The sequence below is a fragment of the Naumovozyma castellii genome, chromosome 1 (assembly GCF_000237345.1).
Source record: "Naumovozyma castellii chromosome 1, complete genome".
In the NCBI taxonomy this organism is placed as follows: Eukaryota; Fungi; Ascomycota; class Saccharomycetes; order Saccharomycetales; family Saccharomycetaceae; genus Naumovozyma; species Naumovozyma castellii.
In genome coordinates, this window is record NC_016491.1 from 2,260,673 (window position 1) to 2,277,657 (window position 16,985).

Genomic DNA, 16,985 nt, shown 5'->3' on the forward strand with positions numbered 1-16,985 from the left:
TATATTAATGAATTGATGAAGGATCAAACCTGGATGCTTATCCCTAAAACGCCATTTATATTCGAAAGCCCGATATTGAAATTGTTAAATTATTTGATCGGTAAAGAACACTAATTAACCAATACGGATCTTAACAGACTATATCAAACAGATAGGTGTATCCAATGGTCGTGAAAGCAATAAAACAGCTGTCAATCCCTCGCAATGGGATTGGTGCCTATGTCTTCCCATGTAAGAAGATTACGTTGCAGTATTGTAATTGGGGAGGATCCTCTGAGGGAATGAGAGAGTTTCTAACTTCCAAGAGGTTAAACAGCTTGGCAAAGAAATACCCATTTATACAGTTTAATATCTTGAAGAAATCAGGACATCCATTATTGAGGGCGGAATACACAAATAATAGAGAGAAAGTTGTATGTGTGAGAAATTTAAACATAGATAATATTGAAAACAAACTAAAACTACTTAAGGATTCTGGTGGTGATATTTTAAGAAGAAGAACCAAGAATGATAATGTCGAAACTTTGAACAATAGTGTTAGGGGTATTTGGTCCCCAATTCATGCAGCATTCAAGCATAAGATATAGTTGCCTGGCATTTGGTAGGAAATCTTGTATATAAAGAGGATAATATTAAGTAAGTATAATATAATAAGAATTTGATATCCTAGCTCTAGTATTTCAGGTACCAAAGTGATGTTATGAAGTGGGGCTTTCGAGTATTTTTCATTCGATTAAAAAATGTTCCAAACAATATAAACAAAGAAAATAATTAAAGAAAAATTCATAAAGAAGTCATACTATTGTTGAACTTCGTTAATAACAAAAGTTTTTTACTGTTCTGTTATTGTATTTTTTAAATTTTATTATTTTAATTCAAGTCACATTTAGAATAATCACGAAGGTCTAAAATGTACAATAAATAATAATATAGAAAATTACGTTTAATGAAGAGATAATTTAAGCCATTACTCAGGTCCCAAAAAAATATTAAACTACAAAGCATTAGAAACTGTCAAATCATTCATTAATTCGATTATTTGAAACAAATGTTCGGTTGAAGATTCAATCCGATCACCAAAAAAATGTAATGTTAACTTCAATGAAACTTAATAATTTGACAGAAAGAACATAACCTAAACAAACCATCTTACAGGAAAAACAATGGATTATCTACCATTCATAGATAAATCGACAGATGAGAGCCTTTTCACTTACATGAAAGAAGTTGAAAGACAGATAGATCAGGAGCTGGTTCGTAATAAAAAGAAAAATAATACGAAACAAGATGGCCTTCATCCTACAACTCTTGAGTTGATTAGATCTTGGAATATACCGAAGGAAACTCGTTTTGATAATTTGTCATTCAAAGAGTATCTCAAAGATTCAAAGAAAGATTCAGTGGGTAGAGATAAAGAAGAGAGAATTCTAAAGAAATATAGAGCCAGGAATCCCGGCATAGATCCATCCAGATATAGCATTAGTAAGCCAAAGGACCCTGAAATCTTAGCAATATCCTCATCATACCTTAGACATCAACATATTATTTTGAAAAGTTGCTTGCCGAAGACGATAGTAAATCAATGGGCGATTAATAACGATTTTGTTGCCAATAATAACGAACGCCTACAACAAGTTCTGAATACACAGGAAAAGCAAATCGATGACTTGACAAAGTACAGGAAATCTGTTCAAGAACAGAGTGAACGAACATTCAAGAAAATAAATAAACAGTGGAAAGACAATCTGGTAAAGAATCTTCTTACTGGAGATGAGTAACCGCCAGTTTCTATTACCGGCAGGTAAAAAGTCAAACTGCAATGGAAAAGACTATCAAATAAGTAAATAAATAAACAATTCAAAAGAATATATGTTGTATTTGATGATAACAATAAATTTGATTAAGTAGATTTAAAGATAATATAATATTTAATGATAAAAATATTCTTGTATATTAATTTAGTAATCAAGCTTATTTGTCCAAGACATCAGCATCGTACTTTTGCTTGAACCAAGAAATGGTATCTTCCTTGGAGGTCTTGTGGGAGTTACCGACAGTGGATCTACATCTCTTTCTTCTGGCGACTCTAGCACCTGGTCTACCCATGACAACGTAGAAATCCATACCGAAAATACCAATAGATGGATCGTACTTAATACCCAAATCAATATGTTCTTGGATACCGAAACCGAAGTTACCGGTGGCAGAGAAGTTTCTGTTTCTCAATTGATATTCCTTGACCTTCAAACCTCTTTCCAAGATTTCTTCAGCCTTTGGACCTCTAACGGTAACGTGAACAGCAATCTTTTCGTTTCTTCTGATACCGAAAGTTCTGACAGTGTATCTAGCCTTAGATTGGACTGGGGTTTGACCAGATAATTGTTCTAAAACCTTGGAGGCTCTAGTCAATCTGTCACCGGATTCACCGACAGAAATGTTTAAGACCAATTTCTCGATCTTCAATTCACGCATAGTGTTTTGAGCTTTAGCAGCAGACATCTTTGGATATTTGTGTGTTTTGTTGGTGATTTCTCTGTATCTGAAACTTACAAACAGTCCAATATAATATATTTTATTAATAATGAAGATTCGATGAATAACAGTTGCAGATACAATTTGGTGCGTATACTCTTTCCAAGTGGAAAAGACTAAAATTTCAGGTCACGTGAGGCGCTCAGCGTTTGAGTCTGCGCGGGTACTTTTGTTTTTTGTTTTTCAATATTTCAAATTGTTTGAAAAGAAAATGCCTTTTAAACCCAACCATCCCAGAATGTTGGGATGGAACAGTCTTGAAAATCTGAATTTGACATTTGGTTTCAACAGCAAGGGTGGCAAAAGTAGAATTGCTTAAAGAGCTCTCGGCATGATGAACACAGGCATTGAAGAGCAACTTTAAAACTATCAGAACAATAAGAACCATCAATACTATAACATGCAAGCTATAGCTGACAGTCTAACTCCAGCAAATGTGCTGATCAAAGAATTACACTATGATGATGAAGAAAACCTTCAACAAGATTTCATTACAGGTTCTAACCAATTTCAACGTCTGGCTCCTTCCATCTCCGTCCCACCAATTGCATCCCCACAACAATTCTTAAGAGCACATACTGATGACTCGCAGAATCCTGATTGTAAGATTAAAATTGCTCATGGTACCACAACTTTAGCATTCAGATTTCAAGGTGGTATTATCGTCGCTGTAGATTCTCGTGCTACAGCAGGTAATTGGGTGGCTTCTCAAACCGTTAAGAAAGTTATTGAAATTAACCCATTTCTATTAGGTACCATGGCTGGTGGTGCCGCAGATTGTCAATTTTGGGAGACTTGGTTGGGTTCTCAATGTAGATTACATGAATTAAAGGAAAAGGAACGTATCTCTGTTGCTGCCGCATCCAAGATTTTGAGCAATCTAGTCTATCAATATAAAGGGGCAGGTCTATCGATGGGGACCATGATTTGTGGTTACACCAAAAAGGAAGGTCCTACTATTTATTATGTTGACTCAGATGGTACAAGACTTAAGGGTGACATCTTTTGTGTTGGTTCAGGACAAACATTTGCTTATGGTGTTTTAGATACAAATTATAAGTGGGATCTAACAGTTGAGGACGCCCTTTATTTAGGGAAAAGATCTATTTTAGCTGCCGCACATAGAGATGCCTATTCTGGTGGTTCTATTAATCTATACCATGTTACAGAAAGTGGGTGGATATATCATGGTAATCATGATGTTGGACAAACTTTCTGGGAAATAAAGGAAAAGGAAGGATCATTTAATAACGTCGTCGGCTAACCTTATATAGCATTACGTACTAATTAAACCCTATAAACGACCTTTCATATAAATGTAAACCAAACATAGTAAAATAATTCAAGAATAATTTAAAATTCCGTATTTATGTATCACAATTCCATTATATATAATTTTACCCAAATAACCCAAATAGAAATACAAACGTTTCCTCTGACAATCCATGGAAAATTCAATTATCCTTAGTTGTGTCATTGCCATCGGAACCTGAAGAATCATCTTCATCATCATCGTCATCATCATCACCACTACTTCCTTCAGCCTCTGAACCTGATCCGGAACTCCCTTCGTCATCATCATCATCATCATCATTGTCTTGTGCAGAACTATTATCGTCAACTCTTATCTTCTTCGTTATAATCTCTCGCTCCTCATCAGAATCCTCCGATGAGGAGGTCTCTGAATCTGAACCGGAGCCTGACCCTGAATCTGAGCTGGATCCAGAATCTGACTCCGAGGAACTAGAGCCCTCACCACTAGAGGTATCCCCTCCAGAGCTACTACCACTATTACTTTCATCATGAGAACGTTTATGTGGGACTACTGGCTTTGGTGCTATCACAGGTGGAGTCGTTTTGGTCTGTTGTCTTGGTTGGAAGAACCGCGATAACGATGTTGGATCAAATGATCCATCTTCCTCTTTTTGTAAATCAGGATTTCCATTTTGGGTGTCTGCATGCGACGGCGACAATGGCGTTTCCACCTTAGATGAAGACGTATTTGGCCGCTCAATATGTGTCGTCACTGGCTGGTTTGGAGGCGGTATGGAGACTAATTGCTTAATCTGACCATTTGTGATTTTGGCAGTAGCAGCGTTGACGGCAGCAGCAAGTATAATGTTCAAATGCTGGGGATTTTTATCCATTAATGCCGTTAATGGATTCCCTGATATACCCTTGTTCTTGGCTGCCTGTGTTACTTGATTAATTGTCATGGCCAAAGCTTGTGTCAGTATATTAGCAATAACTTGTTTAGAGAGTCCTTTTCTATCTTTAGTCAAAATCATCAATTGCTCTTGCAAGTATTTTAAAGTTCTTTGTTGATCATTTCCAGAAGATGGCTTCTTGGTAGTGGCTCTGTTGGCAGCCAATGTTTGAGATATACTTTGATTACTCCCAGCGTTAGATTTTCTTGAGGGATTAAAAGTTGTCGATTTCTTAGTCTTTTGGGATTGCTGTTGTTCTAATCTTAATTGTGCGGCCTCTGCCTTTGCTGCTGCAACTTCAGCCTGCTTTTTCTTTTGCTTTTCTCTTTCTGCAATATAATCTTCATCAAGGCCCCATAACCAACCTTTTCCTTCTTTAGATACTTTTCGAAACGATTTGTTCAACGACAAGTTATGCCTAACTGAACTTTGCCAACCGTCAGGGCAATATTTATAATATGGGAACAATTCTCTTATTCCTCCATATATTTCAGATAATGACATTCCTTTTTCACTTGAATATTTTCGAATACATGTTGTAAGTATCGCAGAATATGAAAACGTCGGTTTTGTTCTGTATTCGACGGGGATTTCATCAATTGTATATACCTTTTTTGGTTGTTTAGTTGGCTTCTTCTCTTTCTTCACTGTTGACTTGTCTAATTTCCTTTTCGGAATTGGCGGTAGTTTCCCAGCTTTCTTGGACAGTGTTGGTATTTTGACATCTTCATCACCTGATTGATTCTCCATTGCATGGGCATCATCGATGTCAATGTCTGCTGGTTCGAAAGTTTCCGGACTGGCAGAAGATTGTCCTTTTTCTTGCTCGGGAAGAATGAATTGGAACGGTATTTGACCTATTTGTATTTTTGTCTTATTCTTTAATGGGACAGTATTTCCTCTCTCTACAAACACGTCATCGACAAATGCACCGTTTTTCCCAATAATTGAAAGTTCGAACCTCCCAGTACCAAAGTTATAAAATATTTGAGCATGTCGTCTTGAGATTGATTTCGAGGGACCCAAATTGACGTCAACTTTATGTGTGAAGTCATTTTCTGATCGCCTTCCAATAATGGCATGTAACGTCTGAACGTAGAATGTAAAACTCTGGAAATCTAATCTTGCATAGGCGAATATTGTTGGTTGCTCATTTGTAGGGAAAGCAGATTGCTGATCGATTGATGGTGACTTCAAGGCCACTGGCTTTTGATTATTGGATGGATCCCAATTTCCTTGGCCCGACGTTGGCCTCGTTGAGCTTGCGCTGTTTACGGTTGTGTTTGGATTTGTAGACACTAGCTCATGTGGTTGAAACATTACTGGTGTTAAAGAATTTTTTCTCTTTGGATAAAGGAGATTATTCTTTTCGAATATTATGGAGGCTGGAGTATTTTCATCTATCTTGGGATTGGTAATTTCAAAAGTCTTCGGCAGTTCTGTATTATGTACATTATTTTCTTCTGCTTCAGAGTGCGCTATATTTTCTTTCTTTATCTTTGTTTTAGTGCTTATGTTAGTTTCAGATGGTTCTTCTTTTATGGAACTTAGACTTGGCGACGAGAAATGTGGCAATGATGGTATGTCTTCCGTAGTCTCTCTTATTAGATCATCAGTTTCTTTATTCAATGCAATGTTTTGCTCATCCACTGAAGAAATAGCATGTTCCAGGATCTCTTTCGAATTAAATATTTCATGGTCATCTTTTGAATCAAACTCCAGTAACTTTGAAAAATCATCATGTTCGAGATTTGTGTCGTGTAGTTCTAAATTCGAATCATCGGGCTCTGGAAGTTGCTTTGTGATATTTTGTTCTGGCTCATCTTGGGTGGATATTTCTTTCTTGTTGTGTAACTTAGAAACATTTCCAGAGGATAATGAATCGTTTTGCTCTTCATCACCGCCTATTGTATCTTTTCCATCATTGTCATCCTCCTTTCTACTATCTGGGTCTTGAATTTTTTGGCCAATATCATCTGCACTATCCTGTTCGGTAGTATTCGTCTTCACGTCAGTCTGAATTATATTTTCAGAATCTTGTTTTATGGCATTATCCGTTTCATTAAATAAGCTGGCTGTAGAATTTTGTCCAAGTGACGTCTTTTTAAGATCTGTTTCGGTTTTATCGTTATTCTCGTTCGATTTATCTCTTATTTCATCCGAAGGAATCGAATGATTAGCTCGTATTTCTTGGCTCGTTCCATCTATTAGTGGAATATTCTCTAAGGTATCTGATGCGGCCTCCATCGAAGTGGTTCGATATTCTTAATAATATTACAAGTTGATTGTTCTTAAATTAATTTAAAAAGTACAATAAATGCTCAGCGATTATTTGGTTCAAAATGGTGATATGTTTGACAAATGCAATTTTTCTTGATAACCGCTTAATATCAGCGCAGCAATTAGGGTTGTCTTCTGACTGAGTGAACAAATAATTAAGATAACTAAAATTGGAGTTATGACTATACTCTCCAGTTTTAAATGAATCTCGTTATCAGCGGTAATGCTCAAACACTAGAAGTGATGACTTAAACTTTGTTTGTATCTTGTTTACTTTTGTTAAATTTCCCGTTGTTTATTATTTCTTAAAAATTTCGGGAACCGTTTAGAGTGATCATAATAAGAGTAGAAATTTGAAGGACTATTTAGAAAATCTTACATAATCTTAATTTCTTCTATCTATCTTGAGTTTTCTTGCCTCTATACGTTCCTGGGGACTCAATACCCAATCGATACCAGTGCTGATATCCTCCTTCACATCTTGTGTTTCCACGTCGAAATCATCGTCGTCAAATCCAAGTAGTAATACAATTTGTGTCAACCTTGTAAATCTTTCTCTTAATTTATAATTTAATCCACAAACTGTGCCAATAAACAAACTCAATTCTCTATCTAATTTTGTGGCACCCAGCTCGTTTACTTGTAATGAATCGAATCTCTTTTCTAACAAATTTACTATGAACTCCACAACCAATGTCAGCAATTCATTTATACCTTTATCAAATAAAACATTTTGATATGGTATAATAAGATGTTGCCATTTTCTAACGAATTCGTTAATCTTTGTTAAATCTTCATAATTATCCATCCCAGCAATATAAAAATTTTCATTATTATCTCCATTAATAAATAATTGATTCAACAGGACTCGTATTTTGGATAAAAAGATGTTTTGAAACATATATTTGATGGACCATTTAATTAATTTATCTGTTTGTTTATCAATTAGTGACTCACAAGACTGTAATTTGGTTATTAATGTCTTTGAATTTTCCTTAAATGGGAAGTTATCACTTAGTAACTTAGGATTCTCTTCAATGAGTTCTTCAATTAATAACTTATGGAACAATAGCTTCGAGACGTACAACGAATTAATATAAATCAGATAATGATGGAGGAAGATGGCTGATTCTACGTTAGTAGTAATTGCTTCCTCAATAAAACCTGTTTGTAAATTTGATTGGATATTTGTTAATGCTGATGCTGCGGCACCTCTAAAATCAAACTTACTTAAGCTTGATAGTTTGAGATTGGGGACGCCATGTGCATTAATTGAAGAAGAAGCATTAGTATTCATAGGTGAAACTGTACGTGATGGTAATGGTGAAGTGGAATCTATTTTAGGGACATATTTCTTTAGTCCAATCGAGCCACTTAATTTTGGTTGTAACATCTTCAATCTTACCTGCATGAATTTCACTAAATATTCATTTTGAATAAATGTAGATAATTGATCAATAAAACTTTGAAATAATTCGAACTGTCCTGTGTTTACATTGGAAATTAAATTTTTTCTAATCAGCAAAGATAAATCTTCCAAAACTGAAGTGATTGGATATAATGACTCTTCTTTATGAACAAATGTTGGTAATTCAATCAAGTCATTAAGCTTAGGTAATTCTTCAATGGAAATACTATTGGAAAAAGATTTCTGTAAGTAGTACATTGTTAATTTTTCAAAATTGGAAAGAAACTGTTCTTCGTTCAGTTTTTTAATAAATTTACTATTGGAAATTGGGGTTGGTGCAATTAATATATTTGCTGGTTCCAAATCTGAAAATTCGTTCCATCTTACAGAAAAGAACCTGGCATACATGGACCAATTTTGTAAGATTTGAGAAAATTCATTCACCAATACGACCAGTTGGTTCATTGAAAAGTTCATCATACTGGAATCATCTCCACCATCGTCATTATCAACTTCATTATGATCACTCATTGAATTGTTGATTGTTCTTTGCTTTTGTCTTTGGGCGTGCTTTCTTTGCCTTAGATTCCAATCATCAATATCCTTGACAATGCCATCTAAGTTTCTGGATTCAGCGAATATATCTAGTAACAACCCAGCTTGCAAATCTGCTTCCTTTTCAACATTTTCCATCACATGAATCATAAATTTTTTCCCATAACAAGTGGCGATAATCTTTGAATGGTCATTAATAATGGTGGAAACAATTTTAAACAAATGCAATAAAGCCTGTGAATAATAAGAGGTATTAGTCGACTGAGATATTTTTTGAGTCAAAATTTTTCTACTTTCCTCAGCAATAATATCACAAACATATTTAGAATAAAGATCTAATCCCAATGAATCCTGCCCCACCATGGGGAACATCTTAAACACCAATGTCAATGTATCTACATCGTTTTCATTCGCAGCGGCTATGAACTGTTCTTTAAACAATTGAGTCAATTCCATACACCAATTATCCAGAAGAATACTGGGTTCTTCCGGTATGGTAGACGATGGCACAATCTTTTTCGCAAATTCTGAATTTATCAATTGTTCATAATGAGGCAAATTCGTAATCTCTTGAATGGACGTAGCTGCCACTTGATAATTTTCCTCCTTGATGGCACTATCGATCAAAGTGATGTTATTTTTCAAAGTTCTTATATCCTTTAAGAAATCCAAAGTATCTTGGATGATTATCCTTTCATTGTCTATGGACTTGATGTTCTTGTTAATTAGTTGTCCCTTCCAATTGGAAGCTTGCAGATTGGACAAAATGGAATGGTATTTGGTTAATGTAGTGGTAAGATCTGTTCTTTGCAGTTCCAATTTCCTGATTTGTTTATTATGTGACAATTGTGATTCTTGGATGAAATTGTTCAATTTGGTTTGTTGGTTGGTACGATCATTTTCAATTATTATGGATAGTTTGTCCACTTGCGATGATGTGGATAATTTATCTAGCAGTAACGAATATTTGGCTAGATTTTTCGATAGTTCTGTATCCAGTTCATTATTGTTGTTGTTGGAGGTTGTCTGTGTCATTTAAAAAAAGAGCAAAAGAGTCCCTGTCAATAAATGTGACTATGTAAGCTATTACAATGAATATGCTTTTGCGATTGTTCTATATAGTTTGATTGTATATACTGTATAAATTGTGAAATGAGAAATGATGTTAAACATTGAAAACACGAAGCGGCGACTTGGCGAAAGTATTAAATTATTGAAAATTAAAAAGATATAAAGTTAATTTAAATAGAAATACTAATAGACATTATTAAACTTGATGTTGGGGATATCCAAATTAAAATTAGAGTCAAATAAACGAAATAAAAAAAAGAACATTAAAAGAGAGGGGGGGACACGAAATTAAGTTGCTTCTTCTGAAGGTCTCAAATCTACTGGTTCGGTTATCTTTGTCACATGTTCCGTCACAATGACATTCTCAGTTTCAGGTAGATCTTCTTCATCTTCTTCATAGAATTGACCCCTCATTTCTTGATTTTGCTTTAGACTAAGATTTGGTTTCACTTGAGCGTAATCCAAAGTCCAATCATTCAAAGCATTTTCAGCGTCAACAATAATTTGCTTTGTTGCCTCATATCCATCATATGCGGGTCTTGTTTCACCTGGTGTCACTGGGGAATCATCCAATAATTCCAATAAAGCATTAGCATACCCTGCAATCAAAGCCACTTTTTCTGAATGTTCAATTAAAGAATCGAATTGATAATAGAATGCAGATCTTAATTTTGATCTGGTAATATTAGATAATTGCGCCTCTGCAACCAATTCTTCAGCTTCTGCCCTAACCAATTCTTGTTCTAAGACTTCAATCTTTTGAGATTGAGGATCCTTATAATGCCAATAAGCGATTTTTTCATTAATTCTTTCCATTCTATCCTTGGAAGGTTGAATGGAAGACTCGATATCTCTTATTGATTTCAAAGTTAGACGGTACTGGTCGTACCTATCGATGAATTGGTCATCCAACTCACTAATTTCGTAAATGAGGACCCCTAATTTATCTGTAATATCAGATACATCATCATCGTTCTCCAACCCCCATTGAGACAAAAATCTGGCTGCATCACGTCTCTCCATGGAGGCTACTTCCATGGATCTCATCAAATTTTTGTCGATCTTGACCAGTTGAGATAGTTTCCTTGATAATTCCGGACCAAAGGACCCAGCAGTCCTGGTACGGAAATTATAGGCCAGACCCCCCTTACCGAAAAATCTTGATTTGGTGGTTGCTGGTGGAGGTGGTGGATTCTGTAGTTGGGATTGAGTTGGAGCCTTTGCGTTTCTCAATGAGTAGGTCTTGTGCATAGTTAGTTGTGTTGTTGATTAAGGAGAGGGCAGGAGAGACGAGAAGAGAAGAGAAGAAAGGAGAGGAGAGAAGGGAAGGGGAGAACAAGAGAGGATTCTTCCTTATAAACGAAACGAAACGAGTCGATTGTTCTGTCAATGGAATGAATGAATGTGTCCACCAATAATGTCTCTTGGTGCACAGCCGCGCGGTTACCCTACGTGTCGATCTCCCCATTGATAATAGCGTTCAATCTTCTCTCCTTCTCTTCATCCATCTTCTTGGTGTTGATCTCGTCGTCCCTCTTGATCCGGTAGTGGTCCAGGTCCTCTATGACCCCAAACACGTTCACGTCGAACGACACATGCGTCTGCTCACACTCGGGCCCCAGCGGGCAGAACCCGTTGATGTACCGTTGACACAACGTCTTCTTGATGTGTTTCCTCTTGCACTCCTGTCCCAATGGACAGAACCCCAGATCGTAATCCTCACAGTTGGGGATCTTGCTCTGCGGGTCGATGTGTAAGTAGGGGCATTCTGCACCTTGAGTACAATACCCGTTCTTGCTGAAGAATACACATTCAGGCATCTTTCTCAAATTATACTCGTGCAAGAACTCACATTGATCGTTCTTCTTACATAGCCCTCGTAGCCAATGCTTACAGACAATCTTGTTTTGGAATATCCCCAAATTGTGTTTCATGGGACATAAATTACCCCGGGGACAAGATGATACACCCACCGAGTAATCAAAATCGGGACATGTTGGACGATCTGGATCTAAGCCAAATGAGTATTCCTGTCTGAGGAAGGGCTCAAACTTGAAGGGGTATTCTCGTGTATTGTTAGCATGAACAACTGACATTAAGTTCTTGTTTGTTTGCTTCTTTGTTTCTTGGTTTGTTTGTTCTGTTCTCTCGTATTCTATGAACTTTTCCCTCGCTTCAATGTTTAAATACCAAAAAATGGAAAATAAGAAGAGATCCCTTCCAAAATTTGCCACCTTAACCTAAAGACCAACAAACCAAACCAAAAACGAACTATGTCCCAGGACGAAGAAGAACAAGAAACTAAGAAACAATACCAGGACCCAACAGTGAACAAGGTCCCTAATTTTGAAGTATCAGAAACGGCATTCACCTTAACGCAAAAGACTCGTCTCTCACCTGAACAGCTCGATGAAACAACAAAGACCATTCTCGCTGCCATCGATAAGGAGGACATGGCCCCATATTATAAGTATTTGGTGGAAAAATTACAAGTTTTGAGTTGGGATGAGACTTTCTATAACACTTTAGTCGCTAGAAATGACGACCGTATTAAGGAATTGAACGAAATGATAAAGAAATCGGAGGAAGACGATGAAGGAGAATTGGAAAGAGCTCAATGCTTTATTAAATTGGGGGAATATTATGCTCAAATTGGGGACAGAGAACAAATGGAATCCGTGTTGGAGGGAAAGGCAATTAATATGGCTATTTCCACGGGGGCAAAGATCGATATTATGCTTACCGTCACTAGAATGGGGTTCTTTTATAATGATCAGAATTACGTTAAGGAAAAATTGGAACAAGTGAATACCATGATTGAAAAAGGTGGTGATTGGGAAAGAAGAAATAGATACAAGACCTATAAGGGGATTCATTGTCTTGCAGTAAGGAATTTTAAGGATGCTGCTGCATTATTAGTGGATTCTTTGGCTACTTTCACATCAGTGGAACTTACCACATATGAAAAGATTGCCACGTATGCTTCAGTGGCTGGTTTATTCGCCCTAGAGAGAACTGATTTGAAATCTAAGATTATTGATTCACCTGAATTATTGTCCTTATTGACCACTACATCTGCATTACAATCAATTTCATCTTTAACCATCTCCATGTACACATCAGATTATGCAAGTTATTTCCCATATTTGTTGGAAACTTACGACAATGTGTTAATACCTTGTAAATATTTGAATAAACATGCTGATTTCTTCGTCAGAGAAATGAGAAGAAAAGTTTACGCTCAATTATTGGATTCATACAAGACTTTATCGTTGAAATCTATGGCAAGTGCATTTGGTGTCTCCGTAGAATTTCTAGATAATGATTTGGGTAAGTTCATTCCAAATAAACAATTGAATTGTGTCATTGATAGAGTTAATGGAATCGTGGAAACCAATAGACCAGATAATAAAAATGCTCAATATCATTTGTTAGTTAAGCAAGGTGATGGGTTGTTAACAAAATTACAAAAATATGGTGCTGCTGTTAGGCTTACTGGTACTGATCATGTAGCATAGGTATAAAGGTATATAACTCCAAATTAAAGAATAAAAAAATCTCTATATATTAATATTACTGAAACAAAAAAAAATAATATAAATGAACTAGTGATGCCTTATAAAGGTTGAGCTTAAAAACATGTAAAAATATTGTTTCCATCGAAGGGGGACGGGACCCAATCTTAACTAGTCAAAAACTTGTAAAATTGTTTAACGTTTAATCCTCACAACCTCTTCATCATCTGTACTCTTTTCGTCAAACGTTTCATCTAGTTTATCAAAAGAGACAACATCTTCCAGTCTCCTATTCCTTAAGAAAATGGACGCAACCAACATTGGAACTAACAGACACAGGCCAACAATTGCCATCAACCTTTCAACAACTTTATAAGCACTTACAACTGCCTGTCTCTCAGTGGTTTCCCAGCCATATTGTTTAATGAACTTGGTAGGAGAACCATACGCATACGTTGCTAATGTTGAGTTATTTGTGATACGTTTATTAATTTCTCCAGGTAAAACGTTGGACCAGATACCACCTGCAACTGCAGAACCGAAGGCAGTTCCAATACTTCCTACAGCTTGAAACAATGAGGTGGCAATACCCATCATTGCATGACTATTTGCTGCTGCTTGAATCGAAGCTCTACAAGGAAATTTAAGGAATCCATTACCAAACCCTAAGATACAAATTGCAGCAATAATACCAGCCCTGGCTCCCAACCCGCCTTCATAATGTTCTAACAAACCGAAAGCGACAAACCAAATACCAATACCTAAGGCTATAAATTCTTTGGTTCTTCTTACTTTTGCAACCACGAAACCGAGAAAGAACGCAGTTAATACCCCAACAAATGAGTAAAACTTTATAATTCTGGTAGCCGATTTCTTTGATTGGCCAACGGCAACAAGTAGGACAGTAAGCATGTAAGTGTTTTGCATATAATACGCAAATTCTTGGAAAAGGTTTATTATTAATGGAGCCCAAATACCTCGGTCCTTAATGGAATTCCATGGAGTTAATGGATACCTAGCATATTTCAACTCCCAAATAAGATATAACGGGATTGCAAGTACCCAACCTAGGACTTCAGGAACAATAATTTTTGGGCTCTTCCACGTGAGACTACCAGCCAGCGTAAATGGAACGAGGATCAGGCTAAAGAATGCAACTAATAATATTAACCCTATGATATCCAATTTCCAAAAAAAAATGTCAATGCAGTATTCTTTCCACGTCATGTAGTTTGGTTTTTGGAATACTACCTTTAAATTTTCATTATTTTTCCTTGCTAGATATCTCATATGGATGATGCAAATGATTAGTGGAACACATGACAATGGGAAAATAAAAGCCCACATACCAATCCCCCATTCCCAGTTTTTGTCTATAGCACCTGTTATATTTCCACTGATCCATGTCGTAATCACGTTTGGTAAAACTTGAGCAGCAGCAGCTGTAACTCTCCAGTTTAAATTTGAGAAGTCAGCAACATAAAGTTCAGAGACCAGTACAATACCAGCATGACCTAATGAAAAGATACACGCACCAGCGGCGTACCTTGAAACATCAAATGCTCTACATTCAATAATTGTACCAATGACATAAAATATAATGGATATAGTCAAAATTGTTGGTCTACCAAACATATCTGCAGACCTAGCGAACCATAGTTGTGCAGCAGCAGATATAACTTTCTTAATGCAAGTCACTGTTGAAAGTAATGAATGCTGGGAATAGGATGATGTGGCCATTGTCTGATACGTGGTCCGAACAGAATTATCCAGACCATAAGCAAATGCAATCAAAAACAGCGATGAGAAGACCATAATTCTTTTAATTGGATGAGAATAATACTTGCAATAGATCTCGGCGTTATGGACACCGGAATTCTCAATATATTCAGAGCCAATAGTACTGCTGGCAGCTGAACTAGAGAGCTCATTTATTTTTATAGCTGAAGCTTTACCAGTTAATTCAACTTTTCCACTATCATTTGCTGGTACATGATCTGATGAAACTTCGAATGTAGAAGTAACCTGATTAAAATTCATTTTGCTTATAAGTTTCAAAGAATTTTCCACCAAAAAATGAGTGAACTTTTTTACATCCTACATCCCAGTATATGAAACAAGCTTTTCATTTCTCCATTTATATACCAGTTTATAATTACATGTTAACCTGAAAAGACTTAAGTACTTAGAGACTTACCATAAAAAAAATTTCAAAAAAAGTTTTGTAGGAAAGAAATTCTGTGGTTAAGGTCTGCCCAGTAACTCAGGCAACATTCCAGTATCAGTAACACATTAAACTTTACTTAGATTCTCCGTTGCCATATTTACACCTCCAATTTTTCCTGTTATGAATTAGAGCCGCAGTTAAACTGTGAACGTTGATGGATCAAACTCCATGCTAAACGACTAGTAATTTCTGGTGTATAGTTTTCAAGCATTGCACCTTCTTCTTCATTATAATTAGCGAGAACGTCATTATGAAGATTGCACGGACCGCCTTCTATTCTTACACTGTTTTAGGCACGTCCGCTTATGCATATCTGGATTACACCCTATTTCCAATGGAGATAAGATTCTTTTCCGACGGCATATATACGTCAGGCAACATGAGTGACACATCAATGGTGCACGGGTTTCCAAATAATTCCTGAATCAATCTAAGTAACGTTTCAAATAGAACTTCTATCATAGAAAACTCCGTAAAATCAATGCGATAATGTGGATAGGGAAACTGGGGTTGGTAAGTTTCAATTGTTCAATGGGGGTAATTTTTAGTCCAATTTTTGCCTTGAAACATAGTACGACAATTGTTGCAGAAGCTTTATTTATGTGCAAGAAGGTAAGAGAACAACATAACTTCTTAGAAGAAGTTTCATTAGCATTATAACATTGGTATCATCTTATAATTCTATTTCCATCTAACCAGATTTGAAACTTTTTTCAGGATTACAAATCTCATTAGTATGATAAATTCTAACAAAATTGATTTACCGGTCGAGTTTAACGTCCATTTCTCAATCATGTATTCGGCAAATTTTCCAATTGCGCACAAATTCTACATTTTGTCTTAGTAGAAAGACTTGCTGAATATTTTGCTATTTTGCTTTTAACTCGTCCATAACTTTCGATAATCCTTCATTCAAGATGTTTGAATAAAGATCAAGTAATTCTCTTCTTGAATCAACAGGGAGGTGACTAAGGATTTGATAAAAAATGTCAAGATTCTTTATAAAATTTCCCTCATTTACCAATTCATTGTTATAGTCCAATCTTTCAATGTTCTCTCTCAATTTCTTTGCAGCTAAACAGGAGAACTTCTTCTTCTTTGAGAATTCCTTCAAATAATCGGAAAATATTTCAATATTATCAAAATTGTTACCTAAATCGTGGAATTCAATGTCTTGTTGTATGTAACAA

General features: G+C 36.0%; 10 protein-coding genes across 10 annotated transcripts; 4 read left to right on the plus strand and 6 right to left on the minus strand.

The window, feature by feature from the left end:
• Positions 1–164: 164 nt before the first annotated feature.
• On the plus strand, positions 165–587 carry MRPL51 (mitochondrial 54S ribosomal protein mL43; the record flags this gene model as incomplete). Its single annotated transcript, XM_003674032.1, has 1 exon — positions 165–587. The coding sequence occupies one exon, from the start codon at positions 165–167 to the stop codon at positions 585–587; it is 423 nt and encodes a 140-aa protein (XP_003674080.1).
• A 576-nt stretch (positions 588–1,163) lies between these two features.
• Positions 1,164–1,778, plus strand: SNT309 (Snt309p; the record flags this gene model as incomplete). The annotated part of the gene is made up of 1 exon (XM_003674033.1): positions 1,164–1,778. One exon carries the CDS (start codon positions 1,164–1,166, stop codon positions 1,776–1,778), a length of 615 nt encoding a protein of 204 aa, XP_003674081.1.
• A 193-nt stretch (positions 1,779–1,971) lies between these two features.
• Positions 1,972–2,499, minus strand: RPL11A (60S ribosomal protein uL5; the record flags this gene model as incomplete). The annotated part of the gene is made up of 1 exon (XM_003674034.1): positions 1,972–2,499. One exon carries the CDS (start codon positions 2,497–2,499, stop codon positions 1,972–1,974), a length of 528 nt encoding a protein of 175 aa, XP_003674082.1.
• A 433-nt stretch (positions 2,500–2,932) lies between these two features.
• Positions 2,933–3,796, plus strand: PRE2 (proteasome core particle subunit beta 5; the record flags this gene model as incomplete). Its single annotated transcript, XM_003674035.1, has 1 exon — positions 2,933–3,796. One exon carries the CDS (start codon positions 2,933–2,935, stop codon positions 3,794–3,796), a length of 864 nt encoding a protein of 287 aa, XP_003674083.1.
• A 190-nt stretch (positions 3,797–3,986) lies between these two features.
• On the minus strand, positions 3,987–6,986 carry FHL1 (Fhl1p; the record flags this gene model as incomplete). Its single annotated transcript, XM_003674036.1, has 1 exon — positions 3,987–6,986. The coding sequence occupies one exon, from the start codon at positions 6,984–6,986 to the stop codon at positions 3,987–3,989; it is 3,000 nt and encodes a 999-aa protein (XP_003674084.1).
• A 418-nt stretch (positions 6,987–7,404) lies between these two features.
• Positions 7,405–10,017, minus strand: COG4 (Golgi transport complex subunit COG4; the record flags this gene model as incomplete). The annotated part of the gene is made up of 1 exon (XM_003674037.1): positions 7,405–10,017. The coding sequence occupies one exon, from the start codon at positions 10,015–10,017 to the stop codon at positions 7,405–7,407; it is 2,613 nt and encodes an 870-aa protein (XP_003674085.1).
• A 324-nt stretch (positions 10,018–10,341) lies between these two features.
• NCAS0A11470 (Eisosome component PIL1/LSP1 family protein) lies at positions 10,342–11,304 on the minus strand (the record flags this gene model as incomplete). The annotated part of the gene is made up of 1 exon (XM_003674038.1): positions 10,342–11,304. The coding sequence occupies one exon, from the start codon at positions 11,302–11,304 to the stop codon at positions 10,342–10,344; it is 963 nt and encodes a 320-aa protein (XP_003674086.1).
• Positions 11,305–11,501: 197 nt separating this feature from the next.
• YTH1 (cleavage polyadenylation factor RNA-binding subunit YTH1) lies at positions 11,502–12,149 on the minus strand (the record flags this gene model as incomplete). Its single annotated transcript, XM_003674039.1, has 1 exon — positions 11,502–12,149. The coding sequence occupies one exon, from the start codon at positions 12,147–12,149 to the stop codon at positions 11,502–11,504; it is 648 nt and encodes a 215-aa protein (XP_003674087.1).
• Positions 12,150–12,326: 177 nt separating this feature from the next.
• Positions 12,327–13,571, plus strand: RPN7 (proteasome regulatory particle lid subunit RPN7; the record flags this gene model as incomplete). The annotated part of the gene is made up of 1 exon (XM_003674040.1): positions 12,327–13,571. The coding sequence occupies one exon, from the start codon at positions 12,327–12,329 to the stop codon at positions 13,569–13,571; it is 1,245 nt and encodes a 414-aa protein (XP_003674088.1).
• Positions 13,572–13,763: 192 nt separating this feature from the next.
• Positions 13,764–15,608, minus strand: NCAS0A11500 (uncharacterized protein; the record flags this gene model as incomplete). Its single annotated transcript, XM_003674041.1, has 1 exon — positions 13,764–15,608. The coding sequence occupies one exon, from the start codon at positions 15,606–15,608 to the stop codon at positions 13,764–13,766; it is 1,845 nt and encodes a 614-aa protein (XP_003674089.1).
• Between the last annotated feature and the right edge of the window lie 1,377 nt (positions 15,609–16,985).